This window comes from Vitis vinifera, chromosome 1, assembly GCF_030704535.1.
Source record: "Vitis vinifera cultivar Pinot Noir 40024 chromosome 1, ASM3070453v1".
NCBI classification, from domain to species: domain Eukaryota; kingdom Viridiplantae; phylum Streptophyta; class Magnoliopsida; order Vitales; family Vitaceae; genus Vitis; species Vitis vinifera.
In genome coordinates, this window is record NC_081805.1 from 11,639,086 (window position 1) to 11,662,400 (window position 23,315).

Genomic DNA, 23,315 nt, shown 5'->3' on the forward strand with positions numbered 1-23,315 from the left:
GGGGGGGTTGGAGTAGGGAGGCTTATAGTTGTCATACATATGTATCTTTTGATGGAAAAATCATTGGTAGCTTTATTCTGCAATGGGGATGTATCTAAAAGGAATAAAAGGACCCACTAACCTTTATATTGGTTGTGATGGAGGTTATGGGTCCACTGTGCACTGGCTTTAATATTGGCCTAAAGACAACCGAGTTTCACTGCATCACATGACTTTATTAGTTGGAAGCTGTAGGGTATCCCATTGGAATGGGGTGGATCCATGTTCTTAACCCTCCTCTTTGCTTTCATTTTATTTTATTTTTTGGCAAAATAATAATAATAATAATAAGGGAAGAGGTGAATCTTCTCTCTTCCACATGCCCCTCATGCTTCTGGTGTGTTCAGCTTGCACTGATGCCATGTGCCTTTCTTGCTAGAGCCTTGACGTCACTCTCTCTCTTTCTTTCTTGATAGTGATTCGTCAACCACTCTGTTGTTTCTTTCTTCCCCTTTCCTTTTAAACTTTTTTAACATATTTGCATTTATCTTCCTTGCCACTGGAATGGGCACGTTAGATTCTTCACAACAAAGGCGAATGATTCATCAGAACCGTCCATCGGGAGTGGGGCACAACTCAGATGATGTTACTGGTTTTGAGAGTCATTCAAGATTATAAAACCCACTACCAGAAAAGGAAATTTTTTTTAAAAAATTTAAAACATCAGTGTTCTGAGCACCGGAATGGTGCCGCTGATTGGACTGCGAATTCCAAAACAACCATGGCCTACCTCCCTGGCGTCGCCCATGTCATTTTCTCAGATTATTCTATCAGAAAATGAGAAGGCTGGTTGTTTTGGACCTTCTCGAATCTCCTGTAACTCTTCCCTTTTCTTTTTCACATAAATATGATTTCATGTATTACAACATTCTTAACAACTATACCCTTTTATATTTGATAACAGTGCAAATTTCATTTTTCTTTCTGAAAAATCCCTCTAGACCTTCCAGTGGAGTAACATAGACATGTTATACTGTTACTGATACTAATAGGGAACTGGGCTCGTCGTAGGCTCATAGCTCCTACAATAAGACAAGTTCATGTTCATGACAGTTTGACCAATATGTCAATCAACAGTTGGAACCGGGACATGCAACAAGCATATGCGTCTAAGCTGCTCTTGTTCAAATAAAATTATTGATTGGGTACTTAATGCGCATGGATCGGCCTTGGAGCTACACGTTTAAGCCCACTGTTTTATTTAGAGTCATCATCTTTTTGTAATAATGATTACACTCAGAAAAGCACAGTACTTGAATGAAACATGATACTAAAAGGTAGAAAGTAGAGACTAACATAGTGCCCAAAAGGGTCAATCAACCTGGAACAACCCTTTAATACCCTTATATCCCAAAAGGCCCTAATTTTATAGAACCATCAATAGAGTTGGCAATAGCTTCAGGACATTATGTTTGGAGAAAGTGAGAAAGCACCCAATCCGAACATGTAAGACATTGTGTTCCATCAAAAACCACGTTACATCTGAATCTTCCTAGAATTCCCTCATTGGGTGACCCCAAAGGAGTAGGCGCACAGCAGGGCCGGACTTGAGCATTTTTTTTTATAGGGGTATAGGGTAATAAATTCGAATTGCATACATTCCCTGTCAAGCATCAAGACCAAGCAGAAGAGCGAAATAACAGTTTATGCTATATGTGGGCATCACAACGAACTCAGCAAAATGCTTATTATCAACCATTTTCTCTCAAACCTACGAGCTACCACGGAGTACTTTGACAGACATGCCCATGCATTTTAAGGGCCAAACTTGTGATGTTCTATTCAAGCGATCCAATCCCAAGATGAAACATCCTATTTTCCTCAGACATAAAACAGATCGAGACAGATTTTATATCCATAAATCACTACCATGTCAAAAGTCTTTAATCCCACCAAACAAAAGAAGGTAAAAGCCCAAAAAGAAAAAGAGAAAACAAGGATATCCTCAGTCCTTATGGTTTCTCTTTATATCCCCAGATATTTTTTCTTCTCAATCAATTGTAAAAAATAAACTGCATAGCATAAAAATAGCTACAAATCAAGTACAACGCAATTGTGTAGCCTTAAAAAGGCTAATGGTAGAAAAGGGTGGGGTTTGGATGATGCAGAACTGTTTGGGCCAACTTAACAAGAACTTGGTTTAGGCAGTAACTCACAGCAGCACAATCCCAACCTGATGTCACCTAGCAGATGTAACTGGTGGCAAGACGATCCCAATTTGAAGATGGTGACCTCGCATTCCTGGGATTCATTTGGGTCCAATGGGCAATCAAAGTGCCAGTCAAAACTCAGTCTACCAATAAGCCTAACAATCTGAAGTTGGGTTCACAAAAGCATTGCAGATACAGCTCAATCAAAACCTCCCTACTAGCCCGCCCTTAATACTGCACATACATCAACTCTAGTAATGAGAGAGCAGATTACAGTTCAGTGACAGCAGTTGGACATAGTTATTTGTGAATTATTCTTGTAACATTCCATGGAATGTGACTCCTTACACTAATGGAAACTAAATCTGGTTCCAAATCCATCTGGGCCTGAGGCAGTGTGCTTAACAATCCCTTATAATGGCTATATTCATTCAAACTACTCTATTCAGGATGTTTTTAATCATGAACTCCTGCTCTATGTCAAGGGTTTTAAAAGAGATGCTACAACTCTCATATTGCAGTTCTTAGCATCAGTACTACTTGAAAAAATTAAACAGGCAAAGAAAGGCAGAAAACTGCTTATGTTTTAATATTTCGTTTATCCTAAGAATTGCCTAGGACAACCAATGGCAACACGCTTGCTTGATACTAGTCAAGACTACGTCTACAAGTACTGTCACGCCATGTCTACAAACTAAATATAACCAGAAACTTTTGGAGTTCCCTTTTCATGTTGCTGATTCACCATAATAGAAGTGAAACTTCCTTACTTTTGATGTTTATTTGTTCTGTTCTTACACTTTGATAACAAGAATATCAACAGGAGAATCATGTGAAGAACCTACCTCCTAATGCTGAAAGTCATCAAGGCTGGAAGCATGTTTAACAGTTGAAATTGGAGTAGAAGAGATGTTGAGAGTAGTCCCTAGATATGTAATCCTACATTACATGCGTAACCTAGCAAACTCCTGTGCAGGGCATTTCTGTCATTTGTCCTTCATAAGAAGAAAATATCACCATCCTTAATAATTCTGGAATTTCTTCAAGTGATACCATGTGTTTTCTCATGTGATCTGTTCAGCCAAGCTGAAACCAATGTCATGCGCCATCCAGCCTCTGAATGAAACACTACACCTAACCCCCCCCAACCACCACCACCCCCAACAGACAACTTTTTCTGAAGTCAAGCATCTAAAACGGGATTGGATTAATCATCCAACAAGCCAAGACATAAGGCTAGCTGTCCAGTGGCCCAAAAAGCATGTTTGAACATGATAATTAAAGACAGTGGTGTTATGCGCTCATAGAGACATAATAACACCATGAATGTCAGCAAAGAAAAAAAAGGACATAAGACAATTGAAGCGATCTTAGAATGCTAAATATAGTAATTTGATCATTTAAAAGCACAAGGCATCAAAGCCTAATCATCAGATGTATATGCCTTGCAATATTAAGGATGATTTACACTCTAAATAAGTTACAGATGCCACAAAGAAGTGGCAAAAAATGAATGAATTTGAATATGTAATGCATGAATTTTTTTGTATGAAATTATAATACGTACGGATGATAGTAGAACCACTTGACTAGGTCTGTTCTTGTAGCAGCTGAGAGGATCATATACAGGTTTGCTGTCACCTCATTGAGGCAGGGAAGTTATCCAAAATGAAAACCAGATGATTTGTACGAACTACTCGAAAGGTTTGGCAGCTTGAGAATTGCAATAACACCAGCTGCTAGGGCAAACAATGCAGCTAGCACAAAGGCAGGTATGTTTCCTCCACCAAATAAAGCATCCCATGGACCCGCACCAAGGGAAACAATCATCTAAATAAACCAGTAGGAAACACAAAATCAGCATTCAAAGATTATGCAAGGAGGAAGAAACAAGAAAACAAAAAACTATCTGGAAGTATGCCACCAGCACATTTTAAAAGGGGAAGGTAAGATAGTAAAATTGGTACAGTATGCCTAATGGTATACATTAGGTCAAACTATCTGTTTTCTTATTTGTAGCAAGCTCTGCCAGATATTAAAAATAAAAGAAGAATTGATGAAAAGTCAAAATCAAAGTGGACTACTTACCACAGCTCTTAGGTAATAGAAAAATGAAAGTAGTATTAAAATTTGGATGATACAAAATCTGCAAATTAGACAATATTGGACAGTTCCCCTCTTCTCCTATATGCATAATCAAACTTCAAAAATCCCCAACACCACACCCACCAAAGGAAAAAAGTTACCAATCCTTGATAGTTAAAAAGTGCTGCACACATGGAAGTTTGAAAAACCATACCAGCCACCATTACATGCTCCAATAGAAATAATCAGACACCAAGCTAGACCATAACAATCAGTCAAGTTACTTGAACTTGAAGATGATTAGAGTATTAATTTACAGCATAATAATCAAAAGTATTAATTATAAAAAAACGAAGACAGCTATAGATGGTTTAAAAGAGTTCCTTTTGCTCCAGAATTGCAGAAGAAATATCTAACAAAAGCCAAATAAAATATAAGAGAAATCAAAACTAAAAAGGAAAGCATTACACTACCTGAGGAATGACAATTGCAAGATTCAAAACTCCAATAGCCAATCCTGTACAGCCATACAAGCTCTTCAGAATTATGACTAAGCAGTGCTCATTTAGATTATGAAAGGATGGTAACAAAATAATAGAAATAAAGTACATCGCATACAAACCTTGGCCACCACCTGTATCAGCAGTCAACTCTGCTGTGATAGAAAAAGGAACACTATAGGTAATCTGCAAAACACAAGGAAAAAAGAAAAGAAAAGAAAGTTAAAGCATGCAAGCACAGGCAGAAATCTGAGGGCAGAAATAGAAGGAAATTACTAGAGAATTTATTGCTTACAGAAAGAGGAAAGCCAAGAAGAGCAAACACAACCAATGAAGCGATCTTGATTGCTCTATTCTCTCCAATTGCATGTTGAATCCCTTCAGTAATATATTTGTTGACAGAAACCAGACTAATAATAGCAGTGCCAGCCATGCAGGCAAACACAATAAAATTGCTCATGGCCCAAACCAGCCTTGCCCCCATCCGCTGACACATGGGTTCAATAAGGAAAGAGCTAATGCCAAGAACAACCTATGCAACAAAAATATACTTTTGAATTAACTATTATTGGCAATGTAAAATGAATAGAACTTGATGAATTCCTTGCCATTAATATATTTTACAAATTTATTATTTTTAGATTCAATTAACTATGAACAGTATCTAAAAATAGAATTGCTGATGCTCAATTTTGAGTTCTTACTGAATTCAATAGCAAACCAAATGCACCTTCTCTAACACCAGCATCATATGCTTTAACTGCAGACTCATCCCCTTTAGGATCCCCATGATAAACTTCTCTACCCATCCAATCCGTATCAAAAAGAAAGAAGGGAAACCAGGACAGCTGCATACAGGAGTATAATATCAAGGAAAAGACCTCAACAGAGCAACCATTACACAGAAACACTAATGATCAATAATCAATAAACAAGCTAATTTCAAATTTGATATTGCCATGCAGTATTGGAAACAAAATTGGTGACATGTAACTACTGAGGCACTTACCCAACTAAGAGCCATGACAAGAAGCACTGAATGCATTGCAGGTGGCAAATGCCTTAGGCTTGTCAACAGATTGACCAATACTGCTCCAGGTCCATCACTGAAACTTTCATTTTGTTCTTGAACGATCGGAGTGAGATGTTTTGCATTTTTATTGATTTCATAACTGCTCTCAGGGTTGTTACCAGTGGCATTATCAACAGCTGACATATCAAGCTTTGATTTTGAATTATCAAACCCAATTTGTTGAGGATTATCCAATAAAGGCGCAGAGTCTGATAAATGGTGAGGCTGGTATGCCATCAATGGAACCTCCTCAGCAAAATATAAAGTCACAAGGGTACACAAAGTCAGGAAGACCTGGCACAAACCAAACAAACCCTTTTTAAGTCGAGTAGAAGTTCTAGAAAGTAGATGCTTGCAGAAGAACCCCACAACAAACTTTGACAAACAATTACAATTTTCCATTCACAAATACATAAATAAATCAGATAGAAAAAGGCTAGAAATTAAAAGCAGAAAAGGAAATTTCAGAAGCTTACAAATAAATGTGTTTTTTGCACACACTACAACCAGAGACTGACAATATATATACTGACATACAGTATGCATATCTATTATCATGTAGTAAGTTATAAGTCATCAGAATATGAAATTATCTTGGTTAAGAATTATAGTAATGAGACTAAACCATGATTTTTAATTAATTCCTCAAAATATTCAAAGCTAGTAACATAACCCTGAGTGACCTCCTGAAAAATATTTGACCTTACATCAGAGGGCTGATTTTGATGGCCAAACAAATCCTGCTTCATCTAATTCCTGAAAGTTTCTACTTGTCACTAATGAAAATGGGAAACCAAATGACCCTTTGCAAGATCAATTATTTTCAGCAAGTTCTAGTCATTTTATACACCATGACTCAAGCCTCATTTGAGATAGCTTCTTATTTTTGGCTTTAGTTGAAAGCTGAAGTTAAAGCCAATGTTACAATTATTAAAGGGCAATATTTGTTTTGTAAAAAATTTATTAAATATGAAAGAATTTCTTGCATAAGCTAAAATAGAGCTTCCACAAGAAACAACATTTTTTTGACCTCCATATTAAGCCTTTTTTTAAATCATAAGCTCTTTGAACAAAATTAGCCAAACCGATGTAGAAACTCTTATTAAGCTTAAAAAAGAGCTTTTGATTTCTAAGAAGTCGACCCAAATAGGGCCTCAAAAAGCACACAAGAAGAGGAAATGATATGTCATAAATCAAGCAAACCACTGACAGAAATGATGTTTACAATATAGTCAGGAAGGTACTTTATTATGAATCAGTGCAAAAAAAATTTTGTGCAAGCACAAATTAAAGAAATAATTCTTTATGTATGATGTGACTACTATTCCTTTTTAAAAACTCACCACTGCGATTAGAAATGCTGCTTTAAGATTCCCACAGGCTTCACAGCAAGCTTTATTTAACAGAAAAGGAAACCATCTGCTCAGAAAGAAGAATTAAAAATCTAAATAGTCTAAGACATTGATCAATGAAAAAAAAAAAAACTGATAAAAAGCAACTGACAAAGCAATCAGGCCTCGCAAAAGGCAAAACTTTTATAAGGTTTGATAGCATAGTAAAAACAAAGCTTGTGATTACATCAATGTAAGTAGGATGTATATTATAGAATGTCTAAGCACATAAGTACATCAAAACTGGCTGGCACATAAAAATTTTGAGTCCTTAACCCTTATATCTAGACAAAATTGTGCTCAAGAAGTTTCACCTATGCCAGTGTCCACTAGCACCAGCAGAAAATCCTAGAATGTTTCCCACAGCCATCCATGAGCAAAAGATGGCATTTGCTGAATTTCGCTGATCAGGACCTATCAAAATCATAAAATACCTCAGTACTTTTGCATGAATATGAAGTAATAAGGACTAATTAATACACAAGACAAATGTGTGGATGATGCACTGTCACTAGTTCTACAAGCACAACATAACTGCCCCTGGAGGGGGTGGTTTGGAAAGGGAAACAAAAAAATTCACCTGATAGATCAGCTAGAAGAGCACGAGCTGGGCCCTATAAACAATAAAATTTTAGTTTAGCAGACAGACATAAAAAGAAGTGGTGGAATGCATTTGGACCATCTTAACAAGTTTACCTGCACCGTATTGTTTGCAAGATCTAGCATCCAAAATCCAAGGACAAAAATAATAGCTGCCCATGTTCGAGTACCTTTAAATTTTCTGCATATGCAAAGCGAATTAGTTAAACTTAAACATATGTTTGTATGATAGAAAACAAAATATTAAAAGAAGGCAGCAGAGACCTGCAATCCATATTGGTATCTCCTAATAAATATCCAATGTCTGCAGAAAACCCAATAATTGTCACCTAAATTCCAAAACTTTGTTTTAGTCAATATAAATAAAAATATATAATCACTTAAAAAAATTCATATAAGAAACTTTTTTATGCTTACAGCAACTGAGATCATTAGAGACCCAGCAAGAATAAATGGTCGTCTTCTTCCATATTTTGAAGAGCACTTGTCACTCCATATCCCAACACAAGGCTGAACCTGAAAAGTCCGAGCAATTTTCAGGAAAATTTAAATTCAAATGAAGTGTATATATAGTAATAACAAATTTTTGTTACTTGCACTTCAGATTTAAAATCAAATTACATCATAGCATCTCTAGGAGGAAAAACCAAAACCAAAAACAAAAAACAAACTCCATTCCCTTAGAAAGGCAAAGACAAAGAGATAGCATGGAGTAAGGTACGCTAGATGTACTTTGGGCAGGCTACTTCTCACTCACTGCTTGTGTACATGTGTGTGGGTGAGAGAGATTAGGCTCAATGTTTGTCAAGGATACATATTATGAGTAAGTTAACAATCCAATTTCTCTCTTCAAGTGAAATACAATACCCATTAGTAAATCATTTTCATTTTATAAATAAGTAAACAAGGCACTGATTGGTGCCTGAAAAGCTCTTAACTGCCTAAGAGAAGGTTTGTGACATACTTGAACACACCAAGTCAACTACACTATCTGTCAACAGAAAATACTTTTTGATGAACAGTCTGCTCATGGATTCTTATTTAACATACTGCAATATGATGGTAAGATGAATTTAAGAGAGAGAGAGAGAGAGGGAGAGAGAAAGAGAGAACAGCACACACATATAGGAAAGAATATATATATATATATATATATATATATACATATATTATGAACAGTGACGAAGCCAGAAACTTTGACTAGGGGGTGCAAACCCACCTATATGCATTATAATAAGTCATCGGTAAGTTTAAAGGTAGTTAATTATATCTTCCTTATCATTAAACAAACTAAGTAATTTTACAAATGGTGTATCTATATATATATATATATACATCATCAATTTACCAAAAACAATATTAGATTTACAAAAAAAAAATAAAAATAAAAATAAAAATGATAAAGAATGAAAAAAATGATAACAAATGTGAAAAGAAAATTAAAATTTTTTTTTCATGAAAAGTCCTTAAAAATTTCAAAGATTTAAATAATTTTTCTGACAAAATTTGAGGTTTTTCAAATCAATAAGTATAAAATCAATTGAAAATGATGAGATCACTTAAAAAATTATTTATGGTATCATAATATGAGGGTCGTACCATTGTTAGAACAAATTAAAGTTTTAATGGAGTCATATGTTACCCTAAATAAAATATAAGTAGTTAGTAAGAGTTTGATAGTTATTATTGTCTATAGTTCAAAGTAATTATATATACAAATATAGATAAATAATATTAGAGATTTTAATAAAATAAAATGAAAAATAGAGATTTTGCCCCTTAAAAAATAAAAATTTAATTTTTAAATTTCAAAATAAAAGATAATTTTTAAATATTAGGAATAAAAAATCATCCTCAAGGATTAAATAAAAATAACTTTATAAATTTTAAATAAAATTAACTACTACAGTGAATAAAAAAATAACAAGAATAAGAATAAAAAGAAAGAGTGATGAAACAAGCTTCTCTCAGCTTCACATTTAACATAGTGCAATATAAAGGTGTAAAGGAACTTTGAACTCATGGCTACTCATTTAACATACTGCAATACAAGGGTGCAAGGAAATTTTGGAGAGAGAGAGAGAGAGAGAATACTCAATTATACAGATTTGAGATCAAATTAAATAAATTGAATAAAGAAGCAAGAAACATCTAGATTCTTTGGTTAATAAGTTAGATGCTTCCAAGAGTGTGTGTGGATGTAAGCAAGTTATTAAGCATGACCCGCTAGCAGTCACTTCGGGATACCTTCTCTGGAATCCTTGGAATAGGGATTGACTCATCACAAATTAATAAGTTCTTTTCATCCAAAGGGTGTCTATATTATGTGGTTGAATTATTCTTATAAGCCCCATTGAATTTTAGCCTGACAGGGGAACTTTGATAACTTTAAGGAGTACACGACCATTGGGCACCCCAGGTTAATAGTAGTTTGGTTATGGGTCTGTATCTTGCAGGGAAGTTTTCTTATTTCCAGAATGTTTCTATTTAGTTAAGCTTCCTATTTTGAGGAGTTACTCCGTTGAATTTATATTTTGAGTTTACTTAAGAAGGATGTGAACCAATTCACTGCACATTGAAAAAACTATTCTAAGAATTCGATTCATATTCGCTTTTACATTCACTAGTTTAATTTCTAAAAGGTTTGATCACCAAATGAGGCCCCCATGTACTAAAACAAGACTAGAGAGCATTTGAGTTCTTTCTCCTACTTCTTGCCCTTGTACGATTTTGTCCTATTGTTGTTCTTCTCTTCAATTTTTTGTATTGCTGCAAGCATTTTTCAAACATAACCATATACTGTTGCTTTAGTTCTTTTAACCCAGAACACAACTTCCTTAGTCTTCTATTTCTAGCTCAGCCCAAAATTCTAAATTACCTACTGTCCAGAATTTTCAGCAACTATTGACCTTCAAAGCCTTTTTCTGAATTACTACACATTTACACACATTACATAAGTATTACAAATTATAACTGTAAAAATATGAATACAAGTGAGAATAAAGTTATATTAATTCAAAAGGCACCAAAATGAAGTTTCTTCTGTTTATAAAGAAAAAAAGGAGCAAGCCAGTCAAAATTAATGATAAACATACAACAATGATCCCTGCTAGAGCCAAAAGGAGAAAAAAAAAATTCAATGACAACAATAACAAACAATAATTATTGTTCACGCAACAAAAATCCATGATGAAAGCAGCAAAGGTTTCAAATAAAAAACATTCTATGATTAACATCTGATGTGAATTAAAATGGCACAAACACAAATGATTTGGATACTCAATTTGGGATCAGCTAAAATATTGTATACCATCTTTCCTAAATATCCTGTTTCTCAAAAGGTCCCATGGTCATAAAAATTATCCAGTTAAATTAACAAATGATGAAAGATGCAAACATCCCAAAATAATTCCAACATAATGTGATAAGCATGATGACAGGTCAGAAAATAAAAGAGGTACTCTGTACCAAGGCATACAATAATGTGATAAGCATGCTGGCAGGTTAGAGAACAAAAGATACTCCCAGTCAAGGCATTGATGATATAAGTTATTAGGAAATTGTAAAATAAAAATGTAGTAATTCTGGGCAGTTCACAACAGTTGAAGAAACTGGTCATTATCACCTACCACAAGGCCTGTAATAGGGCCACAAAGCCAGATAAATGAAGAAAAGGCATGCTCTATTCCAAGTGTCTGCATCAGTTATTCAAATGAAAACATAATTAATCAAATAAGAAATTTGTATAAGCACAATAAAAACTTTAAACACAATTGTTGATATGGAAAGGACAGATAAAGAAAAACAATAGACAATTAAAATGACATGGAATTGCCAAATGTTGACAGAAGTTTATCAAAAACATTATAATTCAAGAATGTATTAAACCTAAATAACCTCAAAGCATTAACAGTCAAGAGTGTATTAGAAACCCCACAAGTATCTTCATCTTGACTAGTCCTCTTTTCTTTTTTCCTCTTACATTTATTCACTTCTTTTCCAACAGAAAATAACCCAAGAAAAATGCAATAGGACTAGAAAAACCCAGCAAAAGTTCTATATTGAAATAGACATACTTTTTGTTTTTCTAGCATTTCACCTGGCAAAGAGCAACATGGCTCTTTTAATCTATAACAGACTCTTATCAATTGTCTGAACACTCACACATTGAACTAAAGTGAAAAGGCAACAAGCAGTACATTTCATTTACAAAAAAAAAATCTATATTCAAGTAGAGTAATGCACTGCCACTGAGGTCTAACATGATGGAACTAGATGCTACAAGTTTCTTCCAGTTTCAGGATAGTCAAAATCACCTACCATGTTACACTTCTTATTTTGGGAAAATTCTAGAAATGTTACACTTCTCTTAAAAAAAGAGTGTTCAGTAAAATGTTTAACTCTACCACAAGGTCATCCAAAGCACGAGACTGGAGGAGCCTTGTGCTAGGCAAATGGAATAGAGCGCACTTTATGAATAAGAAGTGTGAAACTTTTTAAATCTTAGGCTAGGGTTGGAGGAACAGCTAGATGCTGGATTAAGCTCAATGGCCAAACCAAAGCCTAACTAGTAGGTATTTAAGGGGAATTTGGGTTAAGAAAAGAGTTCTGAGAAAATTAGGAGAGATTGATAGGGATGGTTTACAGAAAAGAGTTCCCCCTTAACTTCTTCTAGATTTTCTCATACTTTTGGCATAAGGTGAGAGACGTGAGACCATAATGTATGACTGTGGAAGCAGGATTGCAGTGGGGACCAAGCAGGGTATGCAATGGAGTAATTGTGTGGAATTTGCATAGCGACAAGAAAAGGGTTTATTTGCATTCTTAAGAGGCAAGTTTCCAAGTTTATCCCCTCATACTCACTATAGCTGTTACTTAAGTTCCAAGATTAACCAGCGAGGTGGATATATTGATTAAAGAACCTTGTAAAATAGTGTCTCGGGGTTTACAATCGGCCCCTTTTGTTGCCCTTTCTATGCTTTTCATTTTCCTTTTTGGCAATTTCTTGGTATGTTCTTTACCAAAATCAAGACACTCAAAATTGCAGGCATTTGATGTCTGGCAACCAGATTGACAATAACAGCATCCTAATCTATATACTTTTCCAATAACGCAAGTCATGAAATCACCATCATTTTGGTTAACAAATAAGAATACGGTTCAGCATTAGACAGCCTCCAATTCAGATTCCTCAAATTTGTAATCTTCTAACATTAACATTTTTAATTCACAAACTTCTGATTTTATTTTTTATTTTTTCATTTTTGTCATCCATAAAAATTCAATGCCATAACGGGTTCATACCTAAAGTTATCCAAGTGATCAGAATTATGCACACCACATAACGAGAGATCAGAGAAAGAATAAGTTACAACCAAATTGTAGAGAAAGACGGCAAAGCAAAAACAAAAAACAAAACCTGAATATAAGGAGTCAATAGGGAAAGCTGCAAGGCCCAACCAAATTGAACACCGGCGGCAATCATACAACTGAGAATCAAAGTCCTCAAACCACCGTGTTTGGGTGGATGAGTAATGGATGAAGGGCTAGATGAGGGATCAGATGTCCCATTGGGAACCCTAGAATTCAAGTCGGCTCCATGGCGAGGTTCGTCGGCGGCAACCAATTCAACCTCAGCCTGCTTCAGATTCTTGTATGGAACTCGGATCGAGGGTGCGTCCATCGTCTCCGGCATGACGCGGAATGTTCCAGTCGGAGATGATCACAAGTCTGATCTTGTCATATACGCATATAAGTTCCAAGAGATCTATTTCTAATTCCAGGGTTTGAAGAGAAGGAGATTTGCAGATAGATAGAGGGGTCAAAAGTTGGGCGGGTACAGGAGCAAAGCGTAGATCGCAGCAGCATGAGGCGTGGTGCTTCGGTTGCCATTCACCGTTGATGGAGGATCACAAGGGCTATGACACCCAGTGGGGTCCACTTGAAACATCGAGTTCGCCATTCCATGTAACGCATGACGACCCTTAATCCACCAATTTTGTAAATATGAAGCATAAGACCCTGGACCTAACACCAACGTAAAATCAGTGTGCGCATCCTAGCATCAGGACCCCCCATCAGACGCGGTATTGAACCTGCCTTTTTGATCAAGGGGAACCGTCACACCACCGAGTCACCGACACTGGCACGCTAGATAGCTGGAGTCAGATTCAAGATAGTCCACAGCTGATGCCAGCCCAAGCGCGGTTTCCAGGTGTCTAACCTGGAATTTAGAAAATGACCAAAGCTGACGATCCCGGTGTGTGCATGGTCAGTTGTCACTTGTCATCCACCATTGACCCACCGGATATTTTCTCATTTGAAAATGTCACACAATCTGTGTGGCTTCTAGGACATGCCCATTTCCAGTCACAGACGAGGATTGGTTTTTTTCCCCTAATGTCCCATAATGTTTTGTTAAGGTCTGTGTTCATTTACATAATTATTATGGGCAGGTTTACTAAGAGGGAGGTTTTGGCCCATACCTAAATCTTGACAATCCAAATTTTGGTTATCTATGTCCTTTCCAATTTCACCTTGTCACACCACCTTATAATGCGAGTCCAATTACCATAAAAAAAAAAAAAAAATTGTAAGAGCCGTCTATTTGTGTTTTTGATATTTTGGTGTGTTTCTATAACAAAATGGAGGCATTTCAGAACAAGTGATGACTTTCTTTACTTCAAGTAGAAGTGGCACATATAGAATAACAGAAGTGTACGTTGCAAGTTGGGGCAAAAACTTTCAGCTTTCACGTAGTTGCATATGAATTTCATAATATAGACAACTCAGAAGAAGGTATAAAATCTAATCACTTAAATATCTATACATGAACTGGCACAGTGGCACTGCCCAACTCGAACTTGGCCTATACAAACTAGACAAAACAAAAGCCAACCAGAACAGATTTAAGGTAGTAACACACACGATTACTTAGTGTTTTACATAAGGCTTCTTTAAGATACTGATATACATATAAGATCCAGAGGGAACATTCTAGTCAAGGCTACACCTCATTTGTTAACACCATGACTACCCAAATCACCTGCAGCTTTAGCTGCTCGACTTAGAGCATCTGACACCCAAAGAGCTCCTTTAGAAAAGTAGCTACTGTTTACCACAGTGGTTGCAGCTGCCGCTGCTGTTCTCCCTGTTGCTGATACGGCTGATTTGGTTATCTCTGAGATATGGTACCTTTGATCTACTGATTTAGCAGCTTCAACACCTGCACAAAACTTATCAGTGAGGCCAATTCTCTGGCTAAGCTCTGCAACCGTGGCCACCGCAGTTGCTGAAAATTGATGAGACTCGTCAAATGTTTTGGCCTTGCTTAATGCATCCTTGCCCAAAATATATCCTTTGGCCAGCATGGTTTTGACAACTTCCTGAGCCATAGTTACTGCTTCTCCAGCATCAGGATAAGATCGATTTGTTTCTGGGGCATGCTAAGATAACAAGAACAGTAAGAAAAGAAAATGTATTTAGCTGAAAGTGGTTTGGAAAAGCATATCATATCGAAACAAGTGACTAAATTATTAGCACAAAATAAATCAGAAGATGAGTACAGTTGAACTAGTCTCGTCTTCAAGTTTCCATGTAGGCCTATTCCAAAGATCAAATTCATCTTCATAGTGTCCCCAGCGTGTTATGCATACACGTTGATCCACAATTGTAGCTCCCTGAAACATCAAGATTTTTTAATCAGAATTAATAATTAGACAATCATCACATAGGGAGGCTAGAATGAAACTAATTATTAAAATCATTTTCTCCTAGCTACAGTAGGAATGAAATGGGTTATTGTGCTTGAAGGAGAAGTTTAGCATGCAAATCACAAATCATAAAGCAAACCTTAAGGCTATCTTTGGTTCCCGGAAAATTTGGAGGAAAATGTGAAAAAGAAGTGAAAGAAAAGAAAAAATGAAGGGGAAAAAAAAAGATTTAAAGTCAAATTATTTTCATATGCTACTTCAAACTCATTTTACTTACTTTAACTCTTCTATATAAGGATTAAATAATTTGAAAATGCATAAGTTTCTAATTAATTTTAATAATATTTTATTTCCTTTCATATTTTCCCTAGCAAAACAAAATATGAAAAAAGTCATTTTTCTTAAAATTTTGTTCTTTCCTTAGTACTTTCCTAGAACCAAGCATAGTGTAGAGGTGAAATCCACTTATGTAGACATATTAGATCAGAAAACCAATCCTCAACAATTTACAGACATCTTAGATCAGAAAACCAATCCTCAACAATTTTCATACTTCTAGAAGGAAATATGAAATTATAAGGTAGGAAAGTGAAAAAACCAAGTATTGCTTTGCATGCTCACAAAAAAAAAAAAAAAAAAAAAAAAAAAAAAAAACATCAACCTTTTCATTTAAGAAATAAGATTTTTAGTTGAGTTGGAATAGATCTAATGAGAAAACTTTTTAAAAATAACATGGATAAACCAGAATAATTCACATAAGTCTACAACAAATGCGAAATTATGATGTAGGAAAGTGAAAAAACTAAGGTGGTGTTTGCTTTTTTTTCTTAATTCTAAATAGAACTTTAATACTTAATAATGTTAAGTATTAGGTTATTTGTTTTTGTAGTATTTTATTTCTATTAAGCATTAAAAAGTAAAAAAAAAAACCAACATGTTACTTTTTCCATTTAGAAAAAGCCAAATAGTTTGGCTTTTTCTATTTGATAAAATGTTTATAATAAGTCATGAAAAAATAGAAAAACAAACAATTTGAAGTCTAAAAACAAATTGCTTTCAGTAAAAAGTTTAAAAAAAAAAAAAACACCCTCTAAGTGTTGCTTTACATGACTAAGAAGAAACAAGTATCATCCATTTCATTTAAGAAGTAAGGTTTTTAATTGAGGTGGATTCCTTGATGAACCTAATCACAAAACGTCTTAACGATATTACATTTAAGCCTGAAAGATTTACATAATCCTAGAATGAAGCACGTAAGTATATGAGGCAGAAAATTGAATTAACTAGTTGCTTTGTATGATTAGAAAGAAAAAAAATATTGTTCTTTCCATTTAAGAGGCAAAATTCTTAGTCAAGGTGGAAGACATTGACATCCATCACTCTTTCAATAACAATATGATTACAGTTAAATGTTACATAACTTTAAAGCCATGCAAAGTGTGAATGATTACTTCACTTCATGTGTTTATGAGAGAGCGAAGTACCATTCATAACAAGATTATCCACGTTACTATCATCATTCTTTTGGTAACAATATCGCTACAGTTAAAACTTACCATAACTCTAAAACTATGCATAGTAGTAAACATTACTTCATTGATGTGTGATATAGTGTAGCTAAGTTCTTCAACAAATTTTATATTTAGTTTTGTTTTCTAAGAATAAGACCCTGTTTGGCAATTGTTTTTAAAAACAGTTTTCTATTCTCTAAAACAAAAAAAAACAAAAAAACAAGTTTAGCAATCTGAAAACAAAAAACTATTATCCTATTTTTAAAAACAGAAAACATAGTGTTTTCAAAAAACATATTTTAATTGTTTTCAATTGTTTTCTATAGTTTTAAAAAAAAATAATAATAATTACACAAATATGGAGAATGATTTAAAATAAAGCACTACATCAAATAGTTATTCTAAAAATATAGAATATAGATTAAAAACATTTCAAGTTTCCAAACAAACTTTTGTTCCATAAATTTCAAAGAATAGTTTTAAAAAACTATTTTTCATAACTTTTTTTGAAAACATTTCCCAAACAATTTAGAAACCTGAAATGTTTTAAACAATTTTTTAGAACAGTTTTATGAAAATTTTTTAAATAGTCTATTTGGAAACCTAAAATATTTTTAAGCTATTTGCTATATTTGTAAATTTGTTTTAAAATAACTTTTCTATGTAGTACTTTCCATTTTTTTTTTTTGCTCCCTTTGTATACCTCCGTATACTTGGGGTGCACCTCCTTTTTTTTGTTTTGTGTGTTTAATATTATTCTTAGTTGCCTTAAAAAAAAAAAAAACCTTTATATGTGCTTTATTTTTAATCATTCTCCATATTTGTAGAATTATTTTTTAAAACAACCTTTAGAAAACAAGTGAAAACAACTAATAAATATTTTTTGAAAACACCATATTTTATGTTTTTAAGAACAAAAAACTATTTTCTATTTTTTATTGCCACAAGTGTTTTTCAGTTTTTTTGCTTTGGAGAATAGAAAATTGTTTTCGAAAATAGTTATCAAATAAAGCCTAATTTTCAGCTCTAAAAAAAAACAAAAGACTACTATTTCTTATTTCCAGGAAACAAATTTAGAAAACAATTTATCCTTTAGAAAACATGAAATTGATGTTATTCGTGGTTATCAAAAACTTGCTCTTAAGATGAAGCACAAATAAGGAGAATATAATGAAAACATGAAAATTCAAAGAACACTAAGCAAGTTTGACTATGTTTAAAACCCTTGGCATAAAAAGGTAAAGCATGAAATAAAAGGAGTTCATAGAGAGTGCTTGAGAGAATTTGAATAAATTAAAAAGTTTAAAAAGACATTTTATAGAGTTCGAGAGGGAAAAAAGTTTTCGGAAAAAGGAATTTCAAGATTTTAAGAGTTTATGTTTAAAAAGAGTTTAAAGAGAGAATTTAAGAGAGTTAAAGAGAAGAACGAAAAGGGATCTACGGAGAATTTGAGAGAAAGAACTTCAAGTATTTAAAAATAATAAATTATGAGTATCAAATTAAATAATAAATTATGAGAATCAAATTACAAATTCTAATATAGAAAAAAATGTCTACAATAAATCAAATTTGGAATTTGTAGGAGTAAAAAGTTCTTCAATAACTAAAACTAGAAATCAAATATCAACATATGAATATTTAAACACTAAATTAATTAAAAGATGATCTCAAAGAGAAGGAGGGTTTGATGATAGTTCAATGTCCCAAATAGGTGGAAGAGGCCTCAAAATTGTTGAAAAACTTTAAAATCAAGATATTAAAAAAATCCTTATGGTCAAATGGGGAAAGAATTCGCTTTTGGGAAGATTTATGGTGGGGGGACCAAATCTTCAAAGACCAATATCCAAGACTATTTAGAGTAGTAATGGATAAAAGTGTTCCCATATATTCAATTCTTGGTTCAGCTCGCCCTTTCTCATGGAATTTTAATTTCCGTTGTAATCTAACCGATTATGAGATAGAAGATCTAAAACGCCTCATGCGCTCTATTGATTGTATGAATTTATCCACCTCCGCTTCAGATGCGAGATCTTGGTCCTTATTGCCTTCAGGACTGTTTACAGTCAAGTCCTTCTTTACAGCCTTGTCCCAAACGCCTGATTCATCTCCTTTGTTCCCTTCTAAGTTTGTATGGAAATCTCAAGTTCCCTTCAAAGTTAAAGCCTTTGTCTGGCTTGTGGCACACAAGAAGGTAAATACCAATGACTTGCTACAATTGAGGAGACCCCACAAAGCTCTTAGCCCTGACATTTGTAAGTTGTGTATGGGGCAAGGAGAATCAGCAGATCATCTATTCCTTAATTGTTCTGTGACGTTAGGGTTGTGGCACAGACTATTCTAGCTAGCCAAGATGGATTGGGTCCCTCCGAAAAGCATTTTAGACATGATGTTCATCAATTATAAAGGTTTTGGCAAGTCCAAGAGAGGGTTGGTTTTGTGGTAAAATGCGTGCATAGCTTTAATTTGGGTTGTGTGGCGGGAAAGAAATGCTAGGATATTTAAGGACAAAGCTAGAAATTCAGAGAATCTTTGGGACTCCATTCATTTCATCGCTTCGTTTTGGGCTTTTTGCTCAACGGGTTTTAAGGGCATTCCCCTTAACGTTTTACAACTAGATTGGATAGCAGTGTGTAGTTCCAATGAGACGGTGTAGTGTCATGTTATTTTCTTGTGTTGTTTAGTTTTAATTCTGGTGGGAGGACTTCTCATCCTCCTTATGTACTATTTCATCTTATCAATATATTCATGCGCGGTATCCTATCAAAAAATAAAATAAAAATCCTTATGGTCTTATAAAATCATAACACATACTTTTACTTGGATGAATATGAATCCAATTTAAATCATTATTTGAATCCCAAATGAGATATGCATGTAACACTTGAAATTCGGCTCAACCTTTATAGAAAAATTTTCTTGCCAAGCAACATTTGTTTTCAAAATTATTTTTAGACGCTATAATGAAACAAATTTTGATTGTTTCTTATTTTTTGAAAACTAAGTTTCAGTCTACCTTACCAACTCATTTGTAAGTAAAAACTCCTAAAACCCATTCCCTGTTCTTCTTGTTTTCTCAAGGAACTATTTTCAGACGACACAACCAAATAGGGCCTTTACTTCTATTTTTTCTACTTTTTGCAGCCAACAGTATGAATCAAACCCCACCCCAACCCATAAGGACCATGACAATCAATTAGAAAAAACCACATAAAACAACTAATTTAAGCACTCATTGTAAGAGATTAGCAATGACACTAAGGTGGTATTTGTTTTTTTTTGTTTAATTCTAAATAGAACTTAAGACTAAATAGTGTTTAATAGTATTAAGCATTAAGCTGTTTTTTTTTTTTTTTTTTTAATATTTTATTTCTATTAAGTATTAAGAAAAAAAAAAAAAACAATTAGGTTCACTTTAGTTATGATTGTTTACTTTTAACATTTAGAAAAAGCCAAATATTTTAACTTTTTCAGTTCAATCAAAAAATTTAAGAAATAAGTCATAAGTCAACAAAAAGTTATCTTAAATTTAAAAGTAAATTGCTTTCAGCAAAAGTTAAAAAAACAAACAACTACTAAATTATGACATGTTTGTATGTTGCCAGGATAAGAAATATAAATTTACTCAACCCAAACTTGACTCTTGACTTGAAATGAATACAACATGTTTACTACATGGGTAACATGGAAATACCCATATAAAAGGTTTAACATATGCTTGACACATTTGCTAGTATGATTATAGTCTGTTTAAGATTTTAAATGTACAAAATGCTTTTTCAAAATAGTGTTTCTAAATTATAACTTTTAAACTCCTTTTCCTTTTTTGGATATCTTTTTTTCTTATAAGTCTTTTTTTTTTTTTGGATTATATCTTAATTATATTAATTTTTAATTTTTTAATTATAAGATGTTTATAAAATAAAAGGTAAATAAAATTTTAATTTCACACTTGTTTTAGAATTTAGCTAATTTTTTAACCATAAAATGTTTTTAATCTTTATAATTTTGAAATATATGGATTTTTCTTTAATAATAATAATAATAATAATAATAATAATAATAATAATAATATTATTATTATTATTATTATTATTATTATTATTATTATTATTATTTTACTGTAGAATATTTATAATACATAAAAAAAATAAAGTATTTTAATTAATACATTTATTTGGGGTAGACGGTTTCCAAACCGGTTGGAACATAATCATGTCACATTAACAAGATCAACTAAATAGGTTAAATGGGTTAAGGATTCAAAAAATAAACACAATTATACGAGTTAATAGGATTATACTCAACCCACATCCACAAACATGTTAAATCATGTTAACACTCATATCAAATCTTACACCACCCCTATAAATGATTATATATTCATGTTACTAGATCAGTGTTGATGTAAGTAACACATTTTTTTGGTTAACCACTTTGCCACAATCTTTTAACCAAATTTAAAAATGAATAAACCATAATATTAGTATTCTTATCTATATAACGTCAGTATTGTCAAATACCCAAGTAACAAGATTAACATTCACAGTTTCCTTGCAAAAAGTTGAATGGGAACTTACACTAAGCAACACAGCAGTTTCGACCGCATAAGCATCCTTGAACGTCACATAGGCAGTACAGGCACATTCATCAGCAGACCTGTGTTCCCAAATATGTGAAGAATCTAACATAAGCAACATGGTACATATGATAATAAATACAATAAGGACTCTGCACAGAGCAGTATAGAATTTGCAGATGCCACTACGGTTGAAGAACAGAGGAATGATACAAAGTTCAAAACTGACTCTGAAATATAAACTACCTGGACCTTAATACTTCTCTTGGTATCAAGATTTTTAGAAATATGGTTGCTAACATTTAGTTCAAAAACTCTATATGGGCAATTGATTGATTATGATTGCATTTAGGCAGAAACAGAGAAAAAAAAACCATTATCACCATGAATAAAAGAACCATAATCACAAGATATAAAAAAAAAACAAAAAATTTAAAAACAAAAATGGATTTACATTAATTTAAATCCTAAGATTTTTTTTTTCTTTTGATAGGTAAGTAAAGATTGTATTATCCACCAAAGATAAATCCTAAGACAACCTTATTCTAAAGGGACAGAATAAACAGCCTTCCACATAAAAGAAATGCAGGTTTAACCATCACAATTAAACATTCTCAATAAGAAGAATGAAATAACGAACACTAATAATCAACTTTCCACAAATCTGGTGCTGATAATGAGATTCGTTGAACTTGATGACACTATCGCTACAAGTACACGATGACAAATAAGGAACCTGTTCAATCATTAATCATTAAAAAGCAAAATACACAAAGATGGTTCAAATTCCTAATTCGAGCAATTCCGGAGTCAAACATTCATTTCAAGGCTATTATGATGGAATCCGACAATCAGCAAAACAAAGCCAAACAACCACTGAACCACAATCAGCATAAACCAACCAAACCTGAACAAATTAACCAAATTCAACAAATGAAGGCCAGTAAAGTATTGGATATTGAAGACAGCGCAAATCCAATAATTAAGAAAAATCAATACAAACCTGACCATTTCAACACGTTCAATGGCGCCGGAGAAAGCGAAAAAATCATAAACATCCTTCTCCGTTACCTTAGGGGAGAGGCTTGTAACTTCGATAGTGTGCCCACTAGTACTCATATTCAAAATTTCTCCTTAACCTGAAAAAACATACCCCTGCAACTGAATCTTAATTTCCCTTTTAAAGGGGGAAAAACAGCAGGAAAATCATCATTGGTTTATGAATAATAAACTTAAATAAGGTTTTGATAATAATAAGCTTTTAATTGGGAAGTGATTAGCGATTAGTACCTGTTTGGATGGGAAGAAAGAAGGAAGTGAGATCCGATGAAGAGAGAAAGCTGAAGGAAATCGAAAAAGACGAGCCCTGATTATTAGGGGCGGTGTATAGATCGGCCCGATCAGATCTGAATAAGGTCCAAGGATGGGACTTATTCGAGTCTACATAGGTTGGAGTTCGGACCCGCTACTTGATTTAGGTATGAATATCTGGCGTGGGACGGGCGGGTGGGTCTCAGTTTGTAATGATGCCTACGACAAATATGTAACTGATGGAACGCTTATGGGACACGTGTTCTCCTTAGTCTTTCCCATTCACGCGAAGCCGTTCGCAATTTACAGAAATAAAATAAATTTTAAATTTTTATCAATTGAGTGATTGAAATCGTCCTTACTATCAT

At 33.7% G+C, this 23,315-nt stretch overlaps 2 protein-coding genes across 8 annotated transcripts; both read right to left on the reverse strand.

Annotated features, from left to right (window-relative positions):
• Nucleotides 1–3,559: 3,559 nt before the first annotated feature.
• On the reverse strand, nucleotides 3,560–13,908 carry VVSUC12 (sucrose transporter-like). Of its 2 annotated transcripts, NM_001281139.1 has the most exon segments (15): nucleotides 3,567–3,851; nucleotides 3,853–4,019; nucleotides 4,748–4,791; nucleotides 4,897–4,960; nucleotides 5,070–5,306; nucleotides 5,479–5,622; nucleotides 5,784–6,140; nucleotides 7,190–7,265; nucleotides 7,552–7,651; nucleotides 7,818–7,851; nucleotides 7,934–8,018; nucleotides 8,102–8,166; nucleotides 8,255–8,353; nucleotides 11,467–11,532; nucleotides 13,257–13,563. In NM_001281139.1, coding segments are annotated over 15 exon segments (1,839 nt in total). In that variant the 5' UTR covers nucleotides 13,533–13,563; the 3' UTR covers nucleotides 3,567–3,826.
• A 658-nt stretch (nucleotides 13,909–14,566) lies between these two features.
• SUC12 (sucrose transporter) lies at nucleotides 14,567–23,168 on the reverse strand. 6 transcript variants are annotated; one of them, XM_002276578.4, is made up of 5 exons: nucleotides 22,927–23,168; nucleotides 22,640–22,775; nucleotides 21,638–21,716; nucleotides 15,403–15,516; nucleotides 14,567–15,282 (listed from the first exon to the last, which is right to left on the reverse strand). In XM_002276578.4, exons 2-5 carry the CDS (start codon nucleotides 22,753–22,755, stop codon nucleotides 14,851–14,853), a joined length of 741 nt encoding a protein of 246 aa, XP_002276614.1. In that variant the 5' UTR covers nucleotides 22,756–22,775; nucleotides 22,927–23,168; the 3' UTR covers nucleotides 14,567–14,850. The 6 variants fall into 6 exon arrangements, with proteins under 6 accessions (XP_002276614.1, XP_002276661.1, XP_019076404.1 ...); XM_002276625.5 differs by having other exon boundaries at nucleotides 22,640–22,791; nucleotides 22,927–23,153; XM_019220859.2 differs by having other exon boundaries at nucleotides 22,645–22,775; nucleotides 22,927–23,151.
• Between the last annotated feature and the right edge of the window lie 147 nt (nucleotides 23,169–23,315).

What these genes read in the sequence shown, in the direction of transcription:
- VVSUC12 (XM_010653514.3), bottom strand. Translation starts at nt 13,532, where the DNA reads ATGCCGGAGACGATGGACGCACCCTCGATCCGAGTTCCATACAAGAAT. An exon ending in TTGTCATGGCTCTTAGTTGG is followed by an intron (nt 5,623 to 5,783) that starts GTAAGTGCCTCA and finishes TCCTGTATGCAG; the next exon opens with CTGTCCTGGTTTCCCTTCTT. An exon ending in TTGCAATTGTCATTCCTCAG is followed by an intron (nt 4,020 to 4,747) that starts GTAGTGTAATGC and finishes TGGTTTATTTAG; the next exon opens with ATGATTGTTTCCCTTGGTGC.
- SUC12 (XM_002276578.4), bottom strand. Translation starts at nt 22,755, where the DNA reads ATGAGTACTAGTGGGCACACTATCGAAGTTACAAGCCTCTCCCCTAAG. An exon ending in GAACGTGTTGAAATGGTCAG is followed by an intron (nt 21,717 to 22,639) that starts GTTTGTATTGAT and finishes TTGGGAACACAG; the next exon opens with GTCTGCTGATGAATGTGCCT. An exon ending in AAACTGCTGTGTTGCTTAGT is followed by an intron (nt 15,517 to 21,637) that starts GTAAGTTCCCAT and finishes TTGATGTTTCAG; the next exon opens with GGAGCTACAATTGTGGATCA.